The following is a 24,020-nucleotide window of genomic DNA, read 5'->3' on the forward strand; positions in this document are numbered from 1 at the left end:
GGTTAAGCAGACCGGCTCTCTTTTTACTTGTCAGACTTTTTGGAGTCTGACTGATGACTGGACGAGCAGAGGTCGGTGGCTTGAATAAAGCTCTCCGCCTCCATCAACGCCTCTAGGAGGGTGAAGACCCTCTTCCTGACGAGGTCAAATTTAAAGGTTAACCCGTCCTTTAGACCCTTGAAGAAGTCTGTGTAGGCTACCTCGTCAGACAGCCCTTGAATCTGGATCCTCATCAAATTGAACCACCTGACGTAGGAGCGAAATCCTTCTCTCTCCCCCTGCCGAATGGTGCTCAAGTTAAGACTTGTTTTCTTGGCAGGGATGTTCATCGAGAAGTTTGAAGCAAACAAGAAGGCAAACCTCTTAAAGCTATTAATACATCCGGCTGGCAAGTTGCCGAACCATTGTTGGGCTATGCCCTTCAATGTAGCCGGGAAACATCTGCACCACATGGCATCCTCCAACCCCTGCATTTGCATTAGGTTGGTATAGGCTATGAGGTGATCTTCAGGGTTGGGGGTACCATCATAGGCACCAACCAAGACATTCTTAACCTTGGTCGGCTGTGCCACCTCGATTATCTCCCTGGTGAACGCAGAGGTTTGTTCACCAAGTCTGAGCAGTCGGATCTGGCAGTCCAGGGGCTGGACATTATGTGCCGCCTGACCTCAAAAGAGGGTCGGCTGCATGAATGGTGGGACATACTGTCTGTATGGCATCTGAGGCACATGCGGGACTGACCCAATCATCTGAGGGCCAGTATGGACGGACTTGCCGCCTGTATGGCTCTCATGCAAGGATTAAGAATTCCTTGCGAATGTGTTTTTGAAGCTGTCTGGAAAGCTCGATGTAGAGGCTAACTCAGACAACTGTTGGCTCCTGTTATGCTCGATGATGTGTCGAGCATCGAAGAAGGTTTTCTTGCTGCCATCCAGTTGAACAGCTCGGATAACCTTCTTTTTGCCCGTCTGAGGCAGAAGGATCTCGGACTAGTCAATGGCAGGCGTAGCCTTCTCCTTTGGATTTAGAGTAGGTTGCCTTTCTCTGACTGACTTTCTCCTCTCAGCTTGAGGAGTCTTCTTGGCCGACTGACCCTTGCTAGAGCCAGCCAGTCGTCCTTTTGTTGATCAGGTCCTTGATTTCACCCTTGAAACTTGTCATGAATTTCATGAGTTCGTCTCGGGTGACTGGAGCCTGACCCCTTGCCGTCTGGGTATTCCCAGGCGGTGGTCTAGTAGACTTGCTAGGACCGGTTTCGTTGTTGCTCCGTTCTAGTCTATCCCTGGAACGGATGCACTTAGAGATGAGTGATACCTATCAGGGGCCACATAAGTTTCGACTTTACGGTCGTTATCTGTATCATGATCCGTATGGACCTCCCCATTGACCGCAGGACGGTTGGATTTAGGTGGTGGTACGGAATCTTAAACCATCTTAGAGGTACTCTCCCCACAGACGGATCAAATATTTTGGATGTTATTTGGTCCATCAGGAGAGTTACGTCACCAAGACTAGTCTGGCGCGATCTATACCTGCAAAACACGGAGACTCCGGTTGGTAGGAACTCCGCCTCCGACGATCAAGTTAGTATTTGTCGTAGAAGATGAAAAGGTGCGGAAAAAGTAAAGGTGAGATCTTCTCGGATTTCGAGTTCAGGTTTTTTCTCTGATGTGAGATAATGTAGGGTGGTTGTAATAAATAAATCGTGTCCCCAAAATGGGGGAAATCTCCCTATTTATAAGGTCTTTGAGAAATGTGCCCTTCATTAGGTCAGGGTCACCTAATGGGCTGCGCCGTTTTGCGGCGCTCTTGGGAATTGGGCCCTGAAGGCCACCATTCTATTTGTCATCTGAGGTTGACACGTGTCAGCCGGTGAGTGGCCTATGTTGGACCTACCTAGGGTTGGCACGTGTCCCTCTTTGATTGGGCCACGTGTCTAGGGTGTTTTTACCCTAAACATTGAGAGCTTGTCGGATCTTGATAATCTTATTCCGCGTGAAATCCGAACTTCATGTGATCTCGTTCACACATCACGCATGGGGCTAAATGTTTGGGCCTAATCCATGTCCTAAACCTAATGTACCTGAAATGACTAAATTAGCTCATTATTAATCATCACAAAGTACATATTTACCCTTAATTTATTCACTAAAGTACAACTTTGTCATTTGAAATACATCTATAAATAGCTCACAAATGATTAATGATGGTAACTTTTTCTAAATCTCTCTCTTTCCCTCTCTACTTTCTCTCTCTACTTTGACTCTTGAAAGTAAGCATCAAAGAGGCTTTCCCGGGTCACACTCTCGGGGCAGCTAACCTTCTCTTTCTTGCAAGCAGAGCTCTCAGACATACTCTTGTATGGTGGAGCTCAAGGACTTTTGGACAACTGGACATAGACTCTACTCCTCTAGAAAATCTTGAGATACCCAAATTAGTGACTAACATGTTAAAGTTTAAGTTTAAGGTTGTATTTTTAAACATATGGTATGAAAAACTTGATTAAATAAGGAGAGCAACACGTGACACCTAAACTTGTTCAGAAACACATTTTAATAGATTCTCCCTCTGTTTTTTTTTAAATGAATCACTTGAGTTTTCACACTTGTCGAGACAAAACTTTGACCATTAATATCTTTAATTAGATATTAGTAAAAATTATAACAAAATTATATTATGATAGTAGACATTGTAATAAATCCAACAATATATTACATGACCATGTTTATAAATTATATAGTAGTAAAAAATTAAGTCAAATGTAACATATGAATAGTGCAAATTCTCAAGTGATGCATTTAAAAAAAAACGAAGGGTGTAGTATATATATGGCCAATTAGCCAAATTGGTATAAAAGTTAGTACCCTTGTGACATAATGGTATAAAAGTTATCAATGGGGACAAATTGGTATAAAAATTAGCAAGTTGTGACATATTGGTATAAAAGCTAGTCATCGGCGACATATTGGTATAAAAGTATAATGTGATGACATATTAGTATAAAAGTTTATTAGTGATGACATTTAACCCTCTTTCTTGTTAGAATAATAAGCGTATATTGTACAAATGATTATTCTTATTCTTGTAGCTTAAATCTATTTTTTTTTTTTTACCTTTTTTTATATTATTATTTTTTTCTTCTTCAAATATTTATTGTAAATTTCTTGGACACTATTAAAAACCCCAAAAAAAAGTTAAAGAATAAAAAAATAAAAGGGGAAAAGTAAGAAAATATAGAGAAATATTCTAAATTATGCAGAAGAATTAATCAAGAAAAATTACAAGATCAAACTCTTTGATTAAATATTTTCATTATTATATCGAGTTTTTTTTTCCAATATTCAATTTTATATAAATATATTTGCTCCCAACTTCTTAAATATTACAACTTATACATGCCAATTTTAACTTTTGAGACATTAAATTATAAAAATATCTCTTTCCATCCATTTTTTTGAGATTTTTTTTAAACTCACAATTTTTTCTTTTTGGTTATTATTTGTCGATTATCTTAGGTGAATGAGCATGGAGGAGAGAATTATTTAGCATAAAATGAGAATTAACAACAAAAACAAATTAAAAAAAAATCCTTATTCGGCAAGAAAAGAAGGGTGAAATGTCACAACTTGTTAATTTTTATACCAATTTGTCGTTTGTTAACTTTTATACTAATATGTCGCCAATGACTAACTTTTATACCAATCTGTCACAACTTGCTAGCTTTTATACCAATATGTCGTCGGCGATAACTTTTATATCAATATGTCATAAGGGTGTTTACTTTTATACCAATTTGGCTAATTGGCCGTATATATATAGATTTCACCGTATGTATGACATTTGGAAAAGAGAAAAAGTCCATTGTGCCCTCAGATATGGTCCATCCCGGTAGTAGGCTATCACGGCCACACGGAGTCACGGGTATTCTGCCGTATCCGTTTTGTATCCATATCCAAGCCATTTCTTACTAGGGGTGAGCTTGGGACGGGTACCCATACCGTTAGTACTAACGGTTCGGGTAACCGATAACCAAAATCACTAAAAGTGATACCCATAACCGGAACCGATAAGTTCGGGTACCCGGATTTTCGGATCGGTTATCGGGTACCCAATAAGATATCCAATAATGATAATTAAACTTAATTATGTAGTTATTATGATATAATTAAAAACTAATTAACAACAATACCATATAATCTTGACCAAATTATTAATAATATTACTAATCATTGATATTATAAAGTGATTATGAAGTGAAGTAAAAGTTTAGATTTATATTAATAGATTTAAGTAGGGAAAAAAAGCAAAAAAATGCTTATCGGATCGGATCGGGTAACCGTTAATTTTAAAATGATACCCATAACCATACCCGATAACAAATTATCGGAACGGGTACCCGAACCGTTATGATTATCGGATCGGGTACCCTACTTTTCGAAACGGTTACGGATCGGTTTTTCGGGTTTTCGGTTTTTCGGGTAGTTTTGCTCGGCCCTATTTCTTACCCGAACTCGTGCTAGTTCCCAGTTCCCACTTCGAGGTTAGAACTTAGAACCAGAACCACCGTAAATCTCACTTCTCTTCTCCCACTCGTCTCATATATCTCTCTCTTCAACGACAATGGCATCTCGTATTGTGGCGGCTGCTCGTCAAGCTGCATCCATCACCCGGATCTCCTCGTCCCAACAACCCCTTCCTCGTCTTGTTCAACGCCGTGGCCTCGCTGGTGCCGCCGGTAATTTTTCGATTTATGAATCGTGATTTTCCTTTCAATTCTTTGTATTCGATCTTTCTTTAAACTACTCATCATATGGTTCGGAATTTGTATTTTGAATGATTTCTGTAATTTTTGGAATAAAAAAGTCAATCCCTTTTTATATATTGTGAAATTGTTGAGAATCCTGAGTTTATTATGAATGTTGATCGTGATTTAATTTTTATTTATTTATTTATTCATTTTTATTGTTGAATGGGTGTTTGATTAGAGTATTTGAAATCAAAGTGATAATTGGAATAAAAATGTCAGCCGATTAATTGAATATTTAATGTGGTTTATATTTTGTATGATTTTCAATTGCGTTAGGTATTTTTAGGGTTTAGAGAGAGTCCTCGCAAAGGGGAGATTTACTCAAAGAATCAATCCCAATGTTTGGGTACGAGCTCGGTGTTGAAGAACTTAATTGGATTCCACATTGCATGTAAAAATGTAATATCAAGCTTGTTGATGAAATTAACTCATTTATTAGGGTTTTTGTATTATTAGCAGTTGCCTCTTTATGGGCCAGTATTTTGATTTTTCAACTTCAGAAATAGCAGACTCATTGTTAAACAATTTAAAAGATCTAGGGTCAAAGTAAAATTCATTACATGTAATCATGACTCCTCGATTTAAACGACCCTTTAGTTTATAGCTGATATTCCGGTAGTTGTAAGTGTCATATTTTAAGTTGTAGAACGGTTATTGCCACAAATGATTGCCTATCTTCATATGTTCCACGTCAAGGAAATTAGAAAATACATTGTGGTGTGGAATGTTGACTTTTGCTACAATGTGTGCTTAGCGCTGTACATTTTCTTGAAATGTTTTATTTCCATTTTGAACTGCAAACTTCTTGGCATATATTTATATTGCATCTGTTGTGGTTGAGATGCAATGAGAATCTGATTTCCTTGCCAAACATCAATGTGGATTTGTCTTTGGCTTTGTAGTTCTAGATAAGTAAGAACTCCGCTGAGTTAGACCCAAATATCAAGTGCCACTACTAAAATGTTTTCAGCTTCTAAATGTTTAGCTATATGTTTCCTGATGTGTTGTATTATTCATTGCAGATCACCATGGGCCAGCAAAGGTAAACTGCTGGCAAGAACCAAGGAATCCTGCTAACTGGAAGGAAGAGCATGTGAGTATCTAATGTGGTGTATTATATACCTTTATCGTGTTTGTTTATTACCAAGCCTACTGTGATTTTTGGGTGTTGATGAAATATAAACATTATTATATTTTGCTATGCTGCCGGTTCTGGTCTGATTCTTCAGTTTTACATGTTAATTAGTTAATGATAGGTTGATAGCTAATTTTTGAAAATGACTTGGAGTAACATAGAAGGTATCAGTGAAGCTTAACAAGAAATCCTATGATTATAAATTCTTCTTTGTACTGCCACACCTATCCTTTGATAGCCCTCTAGTCTGCTTCTATATTGTGAGCTTCATATCTCTAAACATTTTCTTGAGTTTATTCTCACTTAGGATAAATGTGGCCCTTGGGTTTATGAGACTTATTCCAGGCTTGTTGACTAAGGTTTTCTCAATTTTGTCTTGCATGAAAATATAATCCGTTTGGACACTCAAAGGGTCCTAAGTGGCATCAATACTTTGTTCTTTTTTTATGAAGTTTTCATGGCAAAACTAGGTAGTTTCCAGAATAGATGGGTGGGTAGGGTGCGGAAGGGGTGTTTGAAATGGAGAGGTGTGTATAGGACAATCAGTTGAGTAGCATGTTTATGCTTGAGAGACTTTATAGAGCCTGTCTGCAACATATTAGTATCCCCTTTCCCTTGGAGCAATTATTTAACACAAATGTCTGCTCATCAGTCATCAACTTTTATGCTGTTTCCCAGAAGTATGTCAAATGTCATTTGTGTATCACTTTTATTAGGATGATCAACCCCAATCAAGGAAAGTTGTATGACTTACATAGTTGGTTCTTACTCTGCTAGTTTTTTATTATATATTCGTCTTACAAAAAATTTATTATACTTCCTTCGTTTCCCAAATATTGCACCATGGGAATTTAATGCATCCCAATGTACATTTTCAATTTTATTATTAATTATACAAGATTGAAAGTTATAAGAAATTGATCTTATGAAAGTGTATATCAAGACAGATGTAACAAGACCCCACATAGCTATCTTTTTATGATGTCTGAATCGCTACGTTGGTTGGAGTGTGTGAATAGTGTTAAAAGTGCAAATGGTGTAGTTTTTAGGGAATGAAGTATGATGTTTGGCATATGTTTTTACGAAGAATATTAATATGTTATAACTAAGATGTATTTACGGATTCATATGCTGTAGAAAGTTTTAATTAAGGCTGGTTGAGCAATATTGGAGATAGGTGCAGGTTGTATACACTATTGGTTTCACGTCCATATTCACTAACAGTTGTTGAAAAGTAGTTGCATGCTTCTGTGGGAATACCACTTATGCCTTGCCAGCTGATCACATTCAGAATAGTGAACAATATAACAACTGGTTTTTCTGTATGAAGTTTTCAAAGTAGCTCAGCTCAACTGGGCTGGGCCTACTTTTTTTTTTCTCCTCAAGGAGAAGTCTTACCATCTGTATTTGGTCAATTATTTTAACTACAAGGATTTGGCTGGGGAACCCTTTCTGTGGTTTACATGGAAGGATATATAGTAAAGACTTGTTTTATGCTAGATCCTTTCAGTTGTGGCAATTATTTTTTGACACTTGCCGACAAAAGGATCATGCTTTGTTTTATTTCTTTGATTTTGTATGGGTCAGAATATAATTTTTGTTTGTCTTCTGTTTTATTGGTTTTGACTGTATCTGTTGTTTGTTAGGTTTTCTTCACACGCACACTCTTTCTCTCACTCCTGGAGCTTCAATTTTTGTGTCTAGAGGAACTACTAACTTGAGTTTATGTTGTATTGTGCAGTTTGTCATTGTATCTCTCACTGGATGGGGTTTGCTTATCTTTGGAAGCTACAAGTTCTTTACTAAGGGCAAAGGCAAGACAGAGGAGGTATATTTCTTTACCTTTGTGATCTAAATGTTTTCAGTGCTTACTGGATCTGCATGGGATTCATCTTGATTTGTTCATTTGATAGTATCTGGCCAAAGAGTTATGTTGAGACAGAATAAACTTATATGTGAAACAATGTTTAGCTTTTGAAGCAGTGGTTTATCAATTTATTATGTAGTAATCCTCATGTCAAAATTAGAAGGTTTTTGTTTATTTATAGGGAAGGATAATAGATCTTCCCTTCCATTCTGGGTTTCCCTCTCTCCAAAACATTTCCAAGTAGAATCTTCCCTTTCTCTTTCCTTCCTTTGCCTCTAAATTACCTTATCCAAACACACTCTCATGGTGTGTTTGGATAGAGTATGGGGAAGGAAAAACAAGGGGAGGGAGGGGAAGGGGAAGGGGAAGGGGTGGGAAGCTAAGGGGAGAGAGGGGGGGGGGGGGGGGGGGGGAGGGAAATATGATGAGTTTTCCTTCCAAATCTTTCCATGTTGGAGAGATCGATATCTTCAATTTAATGTTAATCTCTCCATTTCTCTCCCTCTCCAATTCTCTTCTTCCCTCATTTGCTATCCAAATGAAAGATAATTCATCCCTCCATTTCCCTTCCCTTCCTTTCCCTCCATTTCCTTCAATTCAAATATAGTGTTAATGATGCCATTAATAATTTTTTTTATTGAAGTTTGAGTGGTGAAAATGTAAATGTTGAAAGTTCTTGTAAAATCAAATAATCAATTCTGTACAAATGACCCCTAATTAAGTGTGGCTTTTTGTTCAAAGATGGAGTGAATATTTTTGTTCTTTGTGCAAGTGTGGTCCTGATACATATACCTCTTTATCGGTTAGATTGCCTTATGATTTACTGATTGTTTCTTCTTATTCTGTTTCACTATCTCTTATTGAAGGTGGCGGCGGCTTCACAGTAGAACAATCATGAACCTAAAGATGCTTTAGCAATAAAGTCGGTGCTCAAAACTGTTCAGCCAGGTGGATATTTTCTGATACTCCAATTGTTGCCGGTTAGATAGCTTTGGAGCAAACAAATGTGATAAATGGATTTTTGACAATTTGAAATGTTGATGATAAACATATAATTGTCTAAATTAGTGTTCTCCCTTGAATTTACCATAAATACCAATTTACTTTCTCATTTTCTTTATTTTGGTCTGCTGCTTCTGTTCATGGATATAGGACAGCATACGACCAGTTTGTTGTATCTTATAGTTCAAGAAATTGAGCTGATGATGTCACCAACTTAACTTGTTTGCAAATGCCAATTTTTCCTGGAATGATGTATGAGGCTGAAGTAGCCTTCTAAAGCTCTAATGCTGCACTTTGGACATGTTCATTGTACAAGTTGTGGTTGGTGTTTAGGAATTTAAGCTACTCGGTGCAATTCAAATTGTTTGAAAAGCAACCCTTGTAATTACATGGGTTCTGAATCATACTTTTTCCCTACGACTTAGATGTTTGAATAGAGGCTTCAGACTTAGGGATCAGATATTAGAGATTTTAGTAAAAAGTATCAGGAAAATGTAGATCAAGTTGGCATTTTGTTTTTCTGTTTTCAAACATCTCTTCTCCTTATGACTTAGATTGATTTTAAATGATTAAATAGAGGTTTTAGACATAGGGATTGGATAATAGAGATTTTAGTAAAAATTGACAGAAATATGTTCAAGTTGGCATTTCGTTTCTTCAGACATCTACTTGGTAATCCCTGTTAGGAAGTCTCTATATTTGTAGTCTTGGAGAACGATTAAGATAAAGGCATTTTTTTTTCGTGTATGGACATTTGATTAATAGACTTTGATCACAGGATCACAATTAGTTTTGCACTTGGGATATCTGTAATAGACTTTGGCATTACTTTGCTGCTTTTAGGGAAGTTCCTAAGTTTTTTCACATCTTGCTGATCATTTTGAGTTGGCACCCTAAAATTCTGTCTCTTCTGCTTCCTCATCAGGTTCTGATTCTGAAAATCTTCTGATGTCATCTCTATCAATTTCTGGTTCATTAGTTTCAGCGTCCTCTGAATCTTCAGTATCACTTTCTTCGATTACAATTTCATTTCCTTGTTCGTTATCAATCTCTTGCTTATTTACTTTGATGCTACTAATCTTTTCCTGTTCCCGGTTTTCTTCTTGGTCATGTAATTGATTTGTGATCTCGTCAGAATTTTGCTTCCTGGCAGTAATTTGGACATCATCTACTTTGCTACCCTCATCATCAGTTAGCAATTTGGTTTTGACGTTGATATTTTGCTCCGTGCTCATCAATATCCCATGTTCATATACTTGTTCAGTTTCCTCTGTTGTATTAGATTGTATCTCTTTCGATTTCATTCCTCGTTCTTCACTCTTCTTGGCTACTTCCTCTCTGGATTCACCATCATTTCTGGTGTCTGGTATATGATTCAGTTTGTCAGATAGTGGCAGCTGATGTTTTTCAACAAGAAATTTTTTAACCTCTGACTCATTATTTCCAGGTTGGTTAAATTTCTGCAATTCTTCATTTCTGTTAAGAACTGGAGTGCTTCCAGTCTTGCTTGCAGAGTACAAGTCATCACCCAACCTCCTGTTTCTTAGAATCTCTCTCCTCTTGCCCTTGGAATGTCTCCTTCTTGCTCTAGAGCCATAGCCATTTACAGATCCATCTGGCTTTTCCAACATCAGGCCGCCTCTGAGAAGGCTTGTATCTTTCAAGTCACCTGTTGCTTGATGCTCTTGCAATTTCTGCTTCTCCTCTTCATGGCTAGTGTTGGTTCCTCTTGCTTTATCCTCCATGACCTTGGTGCTGTGGTCAGCATGATAATCTGCTGTTTCGCTATCATCAATTTTAGTATTCTCGCTCTTCAATTCAACTCCATCTTTCACATCATTCAACTTCTTGAGTTCAATGTTTGTACTGTGATCATTCAATGTCTGAATAACATTGTCATTGTGGCTTCTACTTTCTCCCATTGTTGAATCTGTGAATGAATCGTTACTTAATTGTAAATCCCCCTCATTCTCACCCTCATCTCTTGTCCCAACACTGATGGAACTTGTTACAAGTCTAGTTGTTTCTGAATGCAAATCTTCTCGTTTTTCAAGCTGGAACTTCAGATCTTCAATTTCTGCATCTTTCATCTTTAATATGTCCTTTAAAACAGTAACTTGAGGGGGATATTCGCTACTCGAGTTCTTTTCTTCTGTCAGAATTTGAATCTTGTTCCTTTTCTCCTCAAGCGTCAACTCTATCACCTTCCTTTCATCCCTGAGAGATGAAATTGTAGATTCCTTATCTGACAGCCTCCTTTCAAGCTCCAACTTCTGTGCTCTCAGGGAGTAAACTTTGCTGTTCATCTCTTCGATTTTCTTCCGAGCTTCATGGTTGAACTCTTTCTCTCTCTGCAAGCTCCCCAGAATGTAGATGTATAATAAGAAATCAATTTAAAGGTTTTCCATTTACTCTCAGCATTACAATAGTCAATTATACAGTGACATGAATTGTACTAGTATTAACAGTGCTGAAATGTAAGGGAGTTTTGATGTCTAAAAAATTGTATTTATTTAATAATGAATTAACATCATGTTCAAGCTTTATAAAAAGTGGGTTGGAGTATTACTACCTCTGTTTTAGATTAATTACATTTTCTACTCATACTTTTTTTTTTTTTTTTTAACACACATTTTCTACTTATACTTTCGTATTTAATAATATATAACGGAGATAGTATAACGGATTAATTAATGGACATTTGATTTAAATTAATACTCCCTCCGTCCCAAATTACTCGCAACGGTTTGACTTTTTGCACTATTCACACATCTTCCTTTGACCATCTTTTTTAACTATTATATGAAAGTCAATGTAATCATATAAGATGTTGGGTCTATTTCAATGTATAATTTCTTAATATAAACTTTTTATAACTTATATAAATATATAATACAAGATATCAACGATCAAATATGTACATCGGCAAGCGTGTCTAGTCAAAATGTTGCAAGTAAACTGTGACAGGGGGAATAATATGCATCAATTAGAAAAATCTTAAACAATTATCAATAAAAAATGTATTAAAATATTTGATTTAGCGACATATTACATAAGTATTACTTACATTTTTATGCATAAATTTCCTTTAATTAATTTTGTTATAGAAATCTTTCAAAACGGCATAAAAGTACATTGCATGTCACTTGCTTGAAGATTAATTGATCCTCCAAAATGAATTAGATAGTCACACAACAACGTAATTTAAACCAGTAATGTGACAACTAGCTAGTGAGACGACGGATAAAGAAAGAAATAAAACGAACCTGGAAGAGAAGGTGAAGGGTAAGAAGCTCATGGTCTTTCTCCTTAACAAGAAGAGAAAAAATACGTTTCTCTCTGATCTTGTGAAGCACCATAACTCCAAGAATAGCCGCCCCGATCGCTAACAACAGCATCAACGCGTACGGCTTACTATTACTACTACTACTGCTCCCTCTTTGATTGTTGCTATTCTTAAATGAACTCCCCATTTTTGTTGTCTCTCTAATGTCTTACTATTTCTATGTCTAGAATAAGCAGCTTAGTTATTATGTTATGTCATGGTTTGGTTGTTGGCGTTTCATTCAAAAATGCGCCTTAAACTGTTCACTTCTCTTTCTCTTTCTCTTTCTCTCTCTTAGTGTGTTAGTGATGATCAGTAATGTTTGGCATACATGAGGAGCTGAGGTAGAAAAGGAATCATTTTTTTTTGTCAAATGGAATTGAGCATGGAATTTGTGCCTTCACCTTGAAAATGTGATACTTAACATACTTTCATTAATTTTGCTTGTTCTTTTTTTTTTTTTCCTTTTTTTGGCGCTTTTGACTATTCTATTTGCAACACTCACTTTTTTAGACCGTTTTCAAACATGAAATTTTATCAACAACTACCGATTAAAGCACGTGTTTTAAAAACAACTACCTATTAAAAAATATATTTAAAAGAAGTACCACAAATTTGTAAAAAGTTTAAATAGCACTACCACTCTAACAATTTTGGTTAGAATCTCAGACATTTGAGTCTCATTTTTTACCACTTTTAATCTTTATAAAGGGTAATTTAATCATTTAGATGGTTATTTAATGAGATAAAAGGTAAAAAATATAATTTATATGCCGAATATTCTAGTTGGAATTATTAGAATGGTAGTGCTACTTAAACTTTTTACAACTTTGTAGTAGTTCTTTAAAAAAAAAAAAAATTTAATAGGTAGTTGTTTTCAAAACACGTGCTTTAATTGGTATTTCTTGATAAAATTTCCTTTCACATATTTACAACACTTTTTAATTTAACATGAAATCATATCATGATGATTTTATTTGCCTTATTTCTCTCGCATAAAATTACATCCAAGCGTTATAAAAACATCCTCCGTTTATATTTTATTGCACTATTAGGACTTTTATACTATTCACTTAATCTTCTTTGACCATCATTTGTGATTTATACATTAGGAAAAATATAGTCATGTATGATTTAGTTAGATTCGTATCGAATTCCACTTTTCAAATATCAAATTTTTATAGTTTTTACAAAAGTATAATTGAACATATTAATAACTAAAGTAATGCATTGACAAGCGTAAAATTCCTTATGATACAATAAAAAAAAAATAACAGGGGAAATATTATATTTTAGTCGGCATATAATTTTTGCAGACGGAGACCACAGAGTTGCAACACTCAAAAAAAAAAAAAAAAAAAAAAAAGTCCTTTTGAGTTCTGAAGATTACAATTTTACATTCTTAAACTGTGTTGCTGGAAGCGTGAGTTGTGAACCCAATGCATGTCAGTCCACTTGGATAGAAGGGACACCAAGCTACCCTCTCTTGCTTACCACCAGTCTACGAGTATTCGTTAGTTTCAGCGTCGGATTTACAGCTGCCCTTTATTTTACTTGTATTATTTTTCATTTTCGATGTGTCTAACTGCCACTCCTTGGCATTTATCTAGGACTAAAATTATCATCCTGTTTAAAAAATATTATACTACTCCCTCTATTTCATAATGTTAGTCCCCTCTATTTCATAATGTTAGTCCCATATGAAATCAATCATATAAAATAAAAAAACAAATATATTTGAAATTTGACATTAAAGTACAACAGATTTCATAATTAGTTACCTTATTTAACTTTTTTGATTTTTCATTAGAAAAGCACAAGTCATAATTGTTAATTTAAGGTAAAAATTTCCTTACTTAGAGTTATGTCATCAATCCACAATCAATTAATTCAAAAAAAAATCAAGTTATAAATGAAATATATTCAATATGGGTAGATCTTTTTTAAAAGTCCAAAATAGTATATGAGACTAACATTATGAAACGGAAGGAGTACATTTTATAATATAAATATGAATTTCTTAATACAATGTTATCTTACATGCATTAAAACATATTGTGTGCACATAACGCTAGTTTAATGGAAGATAGGGCAATATCAAGGTTGGAGCTGAAAGAAATCGAAAGCGAGAAGGATCAAGAAAAGAGTTACTATAGAGCATTTGCAACGAACAAGAAAACAATCTCGGTCGTGTTAAGGAAACAACCTCGGCTGTAAAACACGACCTCACCGGCTTAGTATTGGACATCTTACTTAAAAAACAAGCAATAAAGATCATTAGTTTATTATAAAACATAGAACTTAAAATGGTTTTCTCTTTGAAAAAACCGTCGACAAAAAACTGCTAAAAAGTTAAGTAAAAAACTGACAAAGCTATTCCAAGAAAAAAGATGATCTTGTATACCTTTGTTGCTCACTCAACCAGAATTCTTCTGGAATGTGTATGATACAAATTACAAAAACTTACAGAGAATGCCTTCATTACTTTGAAGAACATTGCTTACTCTGAAATTCATCAGACGTTAATGTGTTCATAAGCTCCTGAAGCCTTGCAGCACCAGGGCCTGGCTTAAAATCAGAATAGTTACCCCGCAATGAGCAGGGGTCAGCCCCGCCAGAAGAGTTTCCAACACACCATGCACCAGGGGGAAATCTGTTTGCGCGACCTAAAAGCTCTTTATCAATCTTGTCCAAAACAGGGTCATTTCTCGCAAATTTGCGGGCAAATAGTGCACCGCTTTTTACCATCTTATCAAAGTCCTTCATGGACAAAATGCGAGGGTGTTGTTTTGGTGGATTGTCCCATGCAATATAATGAAGATCATGACCTATTGCCGTACTACGGAAATCCTCATTGTTACAAATTACAGTATGAAAATAACTTTCAGGAGAAGACATAAAATTAGTGAAATACATTAAAACTGTTCTAGGGAAATTGTCCCATCCCCATATACAATATTCCACAAAAGATCGAGTCACAACTACCCAGGCTGAACCTGCAACGGGTAAGAAAGTGAAAATAGTCAATTGCTTTTTTTTTTTTTTCCCCTACTTTGTTCCCATGAAACAGCTACCTAAGAAACTTTGCTCAAAAGATCAAACCGTCAAACAGGCAATTCCATTGAGTCAACTACCACCACAGCTCAAATCAGTAGATAGATAAATAAAATGATATACAATGAGATGCGTAAGGGTTGAAGGGAAACCAAAGACATATCTCTGATTATGTGTATAAAATGAAGCTAATACAGGTTGGGCAAAATCAGATTGCAGTTTATTTCAGTTAAACACTAACTTCATTTTTCACTTATTTTGACCCTAAACAATAGCAATTGATTCAATAAACCATTAAGGAGCATTGATTTATTTAAGTTTGGTTCAGGTATTTTAGTCTGGTTCAATTTCTGACTTTTACCAATATATATGATAAACCAAACACATATGAGATATGACAAACCCAATCCTCTTTTCCAAATTTTCTCCAAAGGGGCTCACAAGTCTCCCATACTCTCATAATAGGACATGAAGCATTTGAGTCATTGAAATAACTCAAGAGGTGATTGTCTAATACGAATCACATCAGATTTAAACACAGGTTTTTGATTGATTTCTCATAGTCATGAAAATTGATTCAGACTTCCAAATAAATTCATAATCCTTCAGCTTTTCACTGTCCAGTTATTCCAGATAAAGCTTTCTTTCATAAACATGTTTCCACACCTATACATTACCCCTTAACTCTCTAACCTCCAAAATAAAACCTAACGAAGCCAAGGAGAGGTAACAAGATACAAAAGAGGACATTGGGAAAATTCTTGAGCCTTGACTAGCTGTATAAGTCACATACAAGGTAAGCACACTGAAAATTTGGAGTTTTTCAAGGAAGGGCAGGCCAAATAAGATATAAGAGCAGATAGGATATACAGTCAAGGGGTACAGTCACCTGATGACTGAATGTCCTAAAAAATTTGAATGTATCATGTGATGACCCTAAAAGATATTTGAGAGATCAAAGCTAGATGGAAAGATCCCTTGGGATGAAAAGGAAGAGATAATGAAATAGGCAGAAGTCAGTTATTGATGATGAACTATTCCTTTTCACCTCCAATATGTGATGAGGAACCACTTTTTCTATACAAAAATTTTGAGCTATATTGCTAATTCTTCACAGATATACGAAGCTTCTAAAGTTGACCAAGCAATGTAGTCAGATTATTAAGCTTGAATCGTCTACTCTTTTTCTAGCTTCACATTAGGAATATCCATGACGCTATTCCACAGCTTAATAAAGATTGGAGTGTCAAATGACAGCCTTCTTTTTCCAATGATTTTTCCTCCAACACAATGGTTCAGTCCCTTCCAATCATAAGTTTAATGATAGTGGTCAAAAGAATGGGTTTAAAGATGGTTGTACACTATAATGCCTAGGTTTAGGATGCTTGGAGGACTTTTCGTGTATCATTTTTGTTGGCAGTTTTCTTGTGGTAGTTTTTATAGCTTCTTTGGCTTTGATCTAAGTGGTTGTAGTGCCATATTGCTTTCAGTAATTAATATCACTCCTATTCACCGAGGAAATAACACTCCAAAAAGAGTGTGGAAGTGAGGGCATCCTTTCAATGCAAATCCATGGTAAAATTTGAATTACTATTTGGGGTCGAGTGATACTATGAAATGTCACCCATGATCTTGACTACGCTTACGAATCTCCATTTATATAAATAAGCCCTCTGTCACATAGCTTTAAACACTCAATTTTGTTGTTGACCAAGGAAACTTGGTGGAATAGCCTCATAGGTGTCACCCTATACAAAAATCATCATGTAGAGTAAATATTCCTAATTTTATGATGATAAAATTAGATAAGCTTATCCCACCTGTTTTATTTGTGACCGGAGTTCCTTAAAGATTATTATGAGTTCTGATTGGGTTAGACTGCTTTGTGATCAAATCTTAGATTCTTTTAGACATTACCCTCTTTTATTTATGATTAAAATGTATCATTCCTTAAATTCTCCAAAGCGTGAACAAAAGGCACCAAATAGTTATCTTTATTTGAAGATTTTAATCTTAGAATAAATCATAAATTCCTTGAAAGAATCCTCGCATGCACCACATCCGTCTATTAAAGAGAAATGTTACATTGCATATCAAATATAATAATAGAGTACAATTATTAGCAAATCGTACATGATAGCCATCTATCCTCTCCATATGATGTGACTATGTGAGAGAACGCATGACTCTCCTCTACTTAATTTGAATTTAGCTTAGCTTTTGGCTAACATGTTTTTACATGAGCTTGTTTCGATTTTCATGCTTTTCCCTATTTTTAGTAAGTTTACTTTATTAATTTATAGTATGGATCCTAATTGAGTTACAATTTGTTTTTCACTTTTCTAGTAGATTTAGGATTTGTTTTACATTTTGTGATAAGATTTTATTACACTCTTTGGGCAAAAAGTATGAATTTTTACTGATGCAAAATTTGTACCTGCTTGATTGGAAATTACTAAGTGCGTTGTTAGCGGAAAAGGCTGCAAATTTAATACATACTCCCTCCGTTTTTTTTTTTTTTTATAAGCTAGAGTTACTATTTTCGTCCGTTTTTTTTTTATAAGCTAGAATTCCATTTTTGAAAATCTCTTATAATTTAATAATATATCTTTACCCACTAATGTCCCCACTCTTTTTTACTTTATCATTTCTCACTCTTTCAAAGGTCCCCACTCCCTCTCACACCACTTTACTTTTCAATATAATAATAACCTTGTCTACCCCACTAACATCTTATCAATAACTATATACTAAAGGCAAATAAAAAATAACACGTGGGGTATAATATTTTCCAACTTTACCAATATATATATATATATAGAAAATTTAAGCAAAATATTATTATTAAAAAAGATATGCATTAATTTTTTATACTCTATATATATCATACGGGTATATACAACCTAAAGTTTACAATGTAGTACGAAGCATTTTTTTAATGAATATTGACCTTTGTCATACTATTTATAAAGACAAAACAATTTATAAAAAATTGTTGAAATACATTTTTTTTTTTTTAATAAAATTTGGTAAATCCGTGCATTGCACGGGACCATAAGCTAATTTTATTAAACCACCTAAGATTCCGCGCAATCTCATCTCAAGCCTATAAAAAAACGGAGGGAGTAATATATACAGTAAGGTTAGTGTGCGGGCTTAATTCGGTCAAAGATTTTTAAGCCTCCTATGCTTGGGGCGTTATTGGATTTGGTTCACATATTGTTTTTTATTTGCATCAAAATATGTTCAAAGCAATAAGTAATAATTTCAAACATGGGTAGGAATCACATCTAGCTATGTCTTGATCAATTCCAGTTCCATTTGGTTTGCTACGGGTTTCTGGTAATAATTTGCTTCACATGATAGACTGAAAAACAAGCGTGGTCTCAAGCTATTTCGTATGGGTGATCCAGTCCAGATCAGCTTTACTATAACTAAGTTCTAACTATAAGTATTTTAATACATATCATCCTTTGAGATATGTGCATATAGTCACAACATTATCTAGCAATCTAGATGCAGTTTCAGAACAGTCATTAAGCCATGATTCTGAACTCAAAAGGTCCTTCTAAGTTAAAAAGCTGAAAAACAGTTTACAAAGTGTACACATGAAGTAAAAGTATAAAGAAAATGCAGAAATCTGATTAGACATACCAGTAAATAACTTAAAAGCAGTAGGAAGTGATCGACGTTGGGTAGTCATAAGAAGATCAGACTTTTTGGACAAGTAGAGGCCAGGATCTACAACAATAGGCCTCGCCCTCTGGCTCCTGTAGATGCAAAATGAATTAGCATACAAGTAAAGAGTAGTTTCTAATTTAGGTCTGCAGTAGAAGCATACTCACAGTTTCCACCCATTTACCATCTGCATATGCTCAATAAAGTTCAGATTCCGTGACAAGTTGGAGAAAACATGAAGCATATCTGTGTGATGAAAAATAAGATGACATTATACGCTTTGTGTTGAAAACTGTAAATTTAGCAGATAAGGTTTATATGAAAAACAAATAATCCAAATTATCAAGCATATTAGGTGTCCATATTATCAAGCATACAGCTGCTAATAAATGCAAGGATAGTAGAGCCAGGGTCACCACCATACCATTAACTCTCCAAACAAAGAGGAAAATAGATGAAGGAATCAATCGAATGATTGACGTTCCAGACAAGATAAAATTTAGGGTAAAGACCCGATACTAACTGACAAGTACAAAAGCTGAAATAAATATCCTAAACCTCGCAACACAGTACTTCCTGAAACTTGTCGGCATATATTAGGAATATTCATTAAGCCAGACAACAACACATGAGCTAGAGCATAACTGAAAGAAAAAGTACTATACTAGACATTTGTAAAAACGATCAGGATTTGTGGTATGGAAGGCAGATTTACGTCCATGCTATGTTCTTTCTTCAAAGTTTACTTTTACTAATAATCTTGCAGGACAAAAGCAACAGTTTGAATAGAGCCTGGGTAAGCTGTAAGCAAGGTCCTAAAGAAATACACCATGACAGATGTCACTTTTATGGAGCATTAACTAAGATGTGATCAAATTATACAAGCATATTGTATAAATTTTCCCCACTTCTATCTAATAATAATAACCAGTCAAAACTCTATTGTTGGCAACACTGGAAGGTCCCCTAACACACAGCCTATCCCTGACCGAAGATCATCTACTACACTGTAATCCCATATAAAATTGTGCATTAGTTAAATTTTACATATATTTTTATGTAAATAATCAAGCTGGGATTGATAGTAGATAACATTCGAAATAGCTAACTTATTTTCTAACATCTAGGTTGAGATCAATCCATGTAAAGAGAATGCATCAAATTATAAATCCTACCAATGGCTACAAAACAATAGAATAGGATAAAGTAAAGGCTTTTTTAGGAACCAAAAGGCCTGTAAGGTAGCAGTGATGGTATTTTTGTGTTTTCCATTCCTCAGTTTCTCACAAGGCTACCATGAGATTTATACAACACCAAGCATTTTTTTTAGGACTTTTATGCAGTAAGCTCTAAGTTCTGACAATAATAGAATAAAGGTGATGGCATCATAGACCTTACAGATCATTGCTATTTCTACACAGGACAATTTAAAGGAGATGCCTGCTCATTTATACTAGACATCCTTGACTCCTTGAGATACCTATCAATATTGCACCCTCCATCCCATAACAAAAGTTCTACTTTCTATTGTTATTTGTTTCATATTCAATTAATCAATCAATCAAAGCCTTAATCCCATAGTGGGGTCGGCTACATGAACCAAAAGTGATTATTCAAAATAGTCATAAACTAGCCTAATTTATTTAACCAATTATATATATCTATAATGATTTGCCAATATATTATAGGTTTTAATCCTATACACTTGTTAGTATTCAAACTCAACATACTAGAGGAGCTAAGTTATACTAATAACTAATTGAGGCCATGAAGGTGCAAGTATACTTCATTTGGCTAGGCACAATTCTTGAAAGATGGTTGTGTCAACGAAACTGACTCATTGCCACAATTTGGTATCGATAAACAACTTATATACAACACATTCACAAAGCCAGAAACATGAAAGATCAACAAGGTATAGACCCATCAACTTTTCTTATGGTTTCATCTCCCAATTCACGTGAAAAAAATAAAATAATAATAAAACACATCAGATCAACTATGAGGCTCTACAGTAAGCCAATTCACCTTCTTCCTTCAGATTAATCGCATCAATGAGCTTTTACATCTAACAAAGCTAAAATTCAAACCGTATAAAACATGTCACAAGTTGAGAAGAGAAATAACACATGGGTAACAAAACAAGAAATGAGAAAACAGCATAAAGCCTTCTTAAACGACATTGCAGAGTAAAGACCATAAGAAAACTGTAACGGCAAAGTTTATGGAACTAACCATCTTGCGTCATTAGAGGATAATCTGAGGCGCTGAGGTTAATAAACCAATCCCAGTTCAAACTTTCCCTTAGCAAAATGGCTATAGCTTGCAGAGTGCAAGCAATCATTGTTGGTCCTTTATAAGTCACCAAATTTGATTTATCCATCACTCGAACATTCTCCACTTGATGGAATGTAGTATCACTTTTAACAGACATTGTCAAATCTAATCTCTCCCTAGGTGGAGCTTCAAAATCCATATGCAAAATATACTGATTTCGCGGATGGTAAACAGCTTGCAATACTCTCATGATTCTCTGACTATCACCTTTAGTACCCGATATAAGATAAGCGAATCGAGGTGGTTCATTTTTTGAATTCCCACTCAATGCTAATGATGTCCTTATATTGTCTTCAACAAAATAATCAGTCCACTCCTCAGACTTCTTACCAACTTCCATACCATCAAATTGTGATACATCCTCATCAATATTCGGCGAATACATTCCAAATATACTAGCTAATAATAGAGTAATCGATACGAGTAAACTCGCGAAAAATGGTATAATCCATTTCCTATCACTAAAAAACCTGCTTGAATGAGGATTCACATTCTTCCTCATAGCCATTAAACTAGGTAACCATAAATTCAACAAACACAAAATATTGACAAAATTTCTTCAAATTTACAGTAGCGTATCAAATGGGATTTCAGTGGATTCAACTAAAATCCCCAAATCTAAAAAATTAATTTGAGTTTTCCAATCTAAAAAATAAATAAATAAAAATCAAAAGAAAACTTGAAAGAGTTACAACAATGAAAGAATTGAAGACAACGATTATTTACCTAGTTAGTGATTGAATTGAATTTGTAGGAAAGTTTGAATATGGCCCAAATCCTTTTCTCTCACTTTGATCTTCATTTTTAGGGTCAAATAGTAGGGAAGGAAGAAGGATGTCCTTTGCTTCTTTCTTCTTTTTCTGGAAAAGTTTCTCCAAGCTGGGAAATCAGTAAAATAATGATTCACTTTAATTCGAAATTATTACCAGTTTAAAGGAAGAATTAATTCTAATAATTTCACCTTAATAATCTCACTATTAAATTATTATTTGTTGTAAAATGTTTATTTATGTATGTCCACTGTACTTCTGTAACCCCTTAACATAATTACTTTCCTTGTAACTCCCCTTCTTTATCATCACTTTGTAACTTTTGCATAAATGCAACTCTTTATTGTTTTGGGAGTTATTTTACTTATATGTATAAATAGTAGGCATTGCCTAATGAACATAGTGATCCAACAATTATACTCTTTACAACTTCCTCTTTTGTTCTATGTTTAATAATTTTCTTTATTTTATACGGAGTATCACGTTATCAGTATCAGCCCTATCAAGCATTAGGAATGCTCTATCAAGTATTGGAAAACAACATTACCTATAATACCATCATCGATGTAAGTTATTTTATACTTTGTGTATCGTATATATATTTTAAGATGTTTCTATTTTTGCAAAATTCTTATTGTTGTATATTAAGTGATTTTTAGTATGCAAATAAATTTTAATACGAAATACTTTGTAATTGATAACCTCTAATTATGTGCACAAAATTCTCACATAGTATTTCATCATTGAAATCCTTTATTAGCTTGAGAGCAATGAATTTTTGTTTTATTTCACGGCCTATAATAAAAATACTTGTATGAACTTTTGTGTTCTTTTGTGCGACGATATTATGATGATAAGATTTTACTCTATACTTATGCATGAAGATATTAATAACGGCGATTACTTGTAACGTACATATATTTTTATTTCTTATTATTTTGCTACTTATTCTTTATAGTATATCATAATGTGAGTGTATTTCTTATCATGTTTACTAGTAATTCATCAGTACGTTATTTGAATCATTAATTTGATGTTAATGCTAATCTATTTGATTGATAGTGTATTATTTTCCTTGTTTGTTAAGACAATGCATATTGATTATTTTGGCACCAATTATAATTATGATTTTATATGGATCAAATATATTGACTTTGAAGTATTTTATGATCTCTAATTTGCATATTATTTTGAATAATGAAAGTGTCGAATTTTGTCGTACTTGAATTTGTTACCCTTGATATTACCTAGTATTTATATTTTATTTAACATTGGCCTTGATTATGTTAAGTTTTTGAGAAGGTATTGGGTGAGCCGCACCCAATATTTCGTATGGCAACAAACATTCCAACAACAACAAACTCAACAATCATCCCAACAACAATAATCACAAGCTATGCGAGATAAAATTGAGCAGTGAGAAACTCGTCGGGATCAAATACGTCATCCATGATGGAAGAGAGAGAAAGTTTAAGAGAATTGAAGAGGATGGAGAGGAGAGAGTAAATAAGGATTGTTGATTATATTTGTCCATATTTTACGCTTGATAATTGCTTGAGATTCTCAGATTTTTCAAAAATACCCAATAAAATCGAATTGAGACTTTTTTGTATGATTTATAATTGTTTATATTGATTGTCCCATGGGATTGTATGATGAATTGTGAGTGTTTTGATAACAAATGCATGTATTTTGGTTGAGAAATGAGCAAGTTGTGTTATACCCATGAGCTTAGTACGGGACCTTCAATGGAGGTTTCTCCATTGTTGACTTATTAATTTTTAATTTTTTAAAAAAAATAATAATTTTTTTTTAAATTTTTTCGATTTTTTATTTTTAGAGGATACATACAATTTGATTGGGGATATGTACTATGTTACAGAACCTGTATAGTTCATTAGAGGATATGTAAAGTTTGGTAGATGATACGTACAATTTGTTGGAAGATATATATTATTCGATAGAGGATATGTAATATGTTAGAAACTATGTACATTTAATTAGAGGATATATAATTTTTGATATAGGATATGTAAAGTTTATTG

General features: G+C 34.4%; 1 protein-coding gene and 1 long non-coding RNA gene across 2 annotated transcripts; one reads left to right on the plus strand and one right to left on the minus strand.

Annotated features, from left to right (window-relative positions):
* Positions 1 to 4,539: 4,539 nt before the first annotated feature.
* On the plus strand, positions 4,540 to 9,027 carry LOC145587686 (uncharacterized). Its single transcript, XR_014101362.1, has 4 exons — positions 4,540 to 4,735; positions 5,830 to 5,900; positions 7,684 to 7,770; positions 8,676 to 9,027. It is a non-coding gene; the product is annotated as an uncharacterized LOC145587686 (long non-coding RNA).
* A 5,485-nt stretch (positions 9,028 to 14,512) lies between these two features.
* On the minus strand, positions 14,513 to 22,106 carry LOC145587687 (beta-glucuronosyltransferase GlcAT14A-like). Its single transcript, XM_081644390.1, has 4 exons — positions 21,104 to 22,106; positions 19,036 to 19,114; positions 18,845 to 18,960; positions 14,513 to 15,132 (listed from the first exon to the last, which is right to left on the minus strand). The coding sequence occupies exons 1-4, from the start codon at positions 21,711 to 21,713 to the stop codon at positions 14,618 to 14,620; spliced, it is 1,320 nt and encodes a 439-aa protein (XP_081500516.1). The 5' UTR covers positions 21,714 to 22,106; the 3' UTR covers positions 14,513 to 14,617.
* Between the last annotated feature and the right edge of the window lie 1,914 nt (positions 22,107 to 24,020).

This window comes from Chenopodium album, chromosome 17, assembly GCF_948465745.1.
Source record: "Chenopodium album chromosome 17, dcCheAlbu1.1, whole genome shotgun sequence".
Lineage (NCBI taxonomy): Eukaryota > Viridiplantae > Streptophyta > Magnoliopsida > Caryophyllales > Amaranthaceae > Chenopodium > Chenopodium album.

Excerpts from the sequence above, each read along its gene's own strand:
- LOC145587687 (XM_081644390.1), bottom strand. The coding sequence starts at position 21,713 with ATGGCTATGAGGAAGAATGTGAATCCTCATTCAAGCAGGTTTTTTAGT. Across the intron at positions 18,961-19,035 it reads ATGGTAAATGGGTGGAAACT|GAGCCAGAGGGCGAGGCCTA; the intron begins GTGAGTATGCTT and ends TTGCATCTACAG. Across the intron at positions 15,133-18,844 it reads TGCTTTTAAGTTATTTACTG|GTTCAGCCTGGGTAGTTGTG; the intron begins GTATGTCTAATC and ends TACCCGTTGCAG.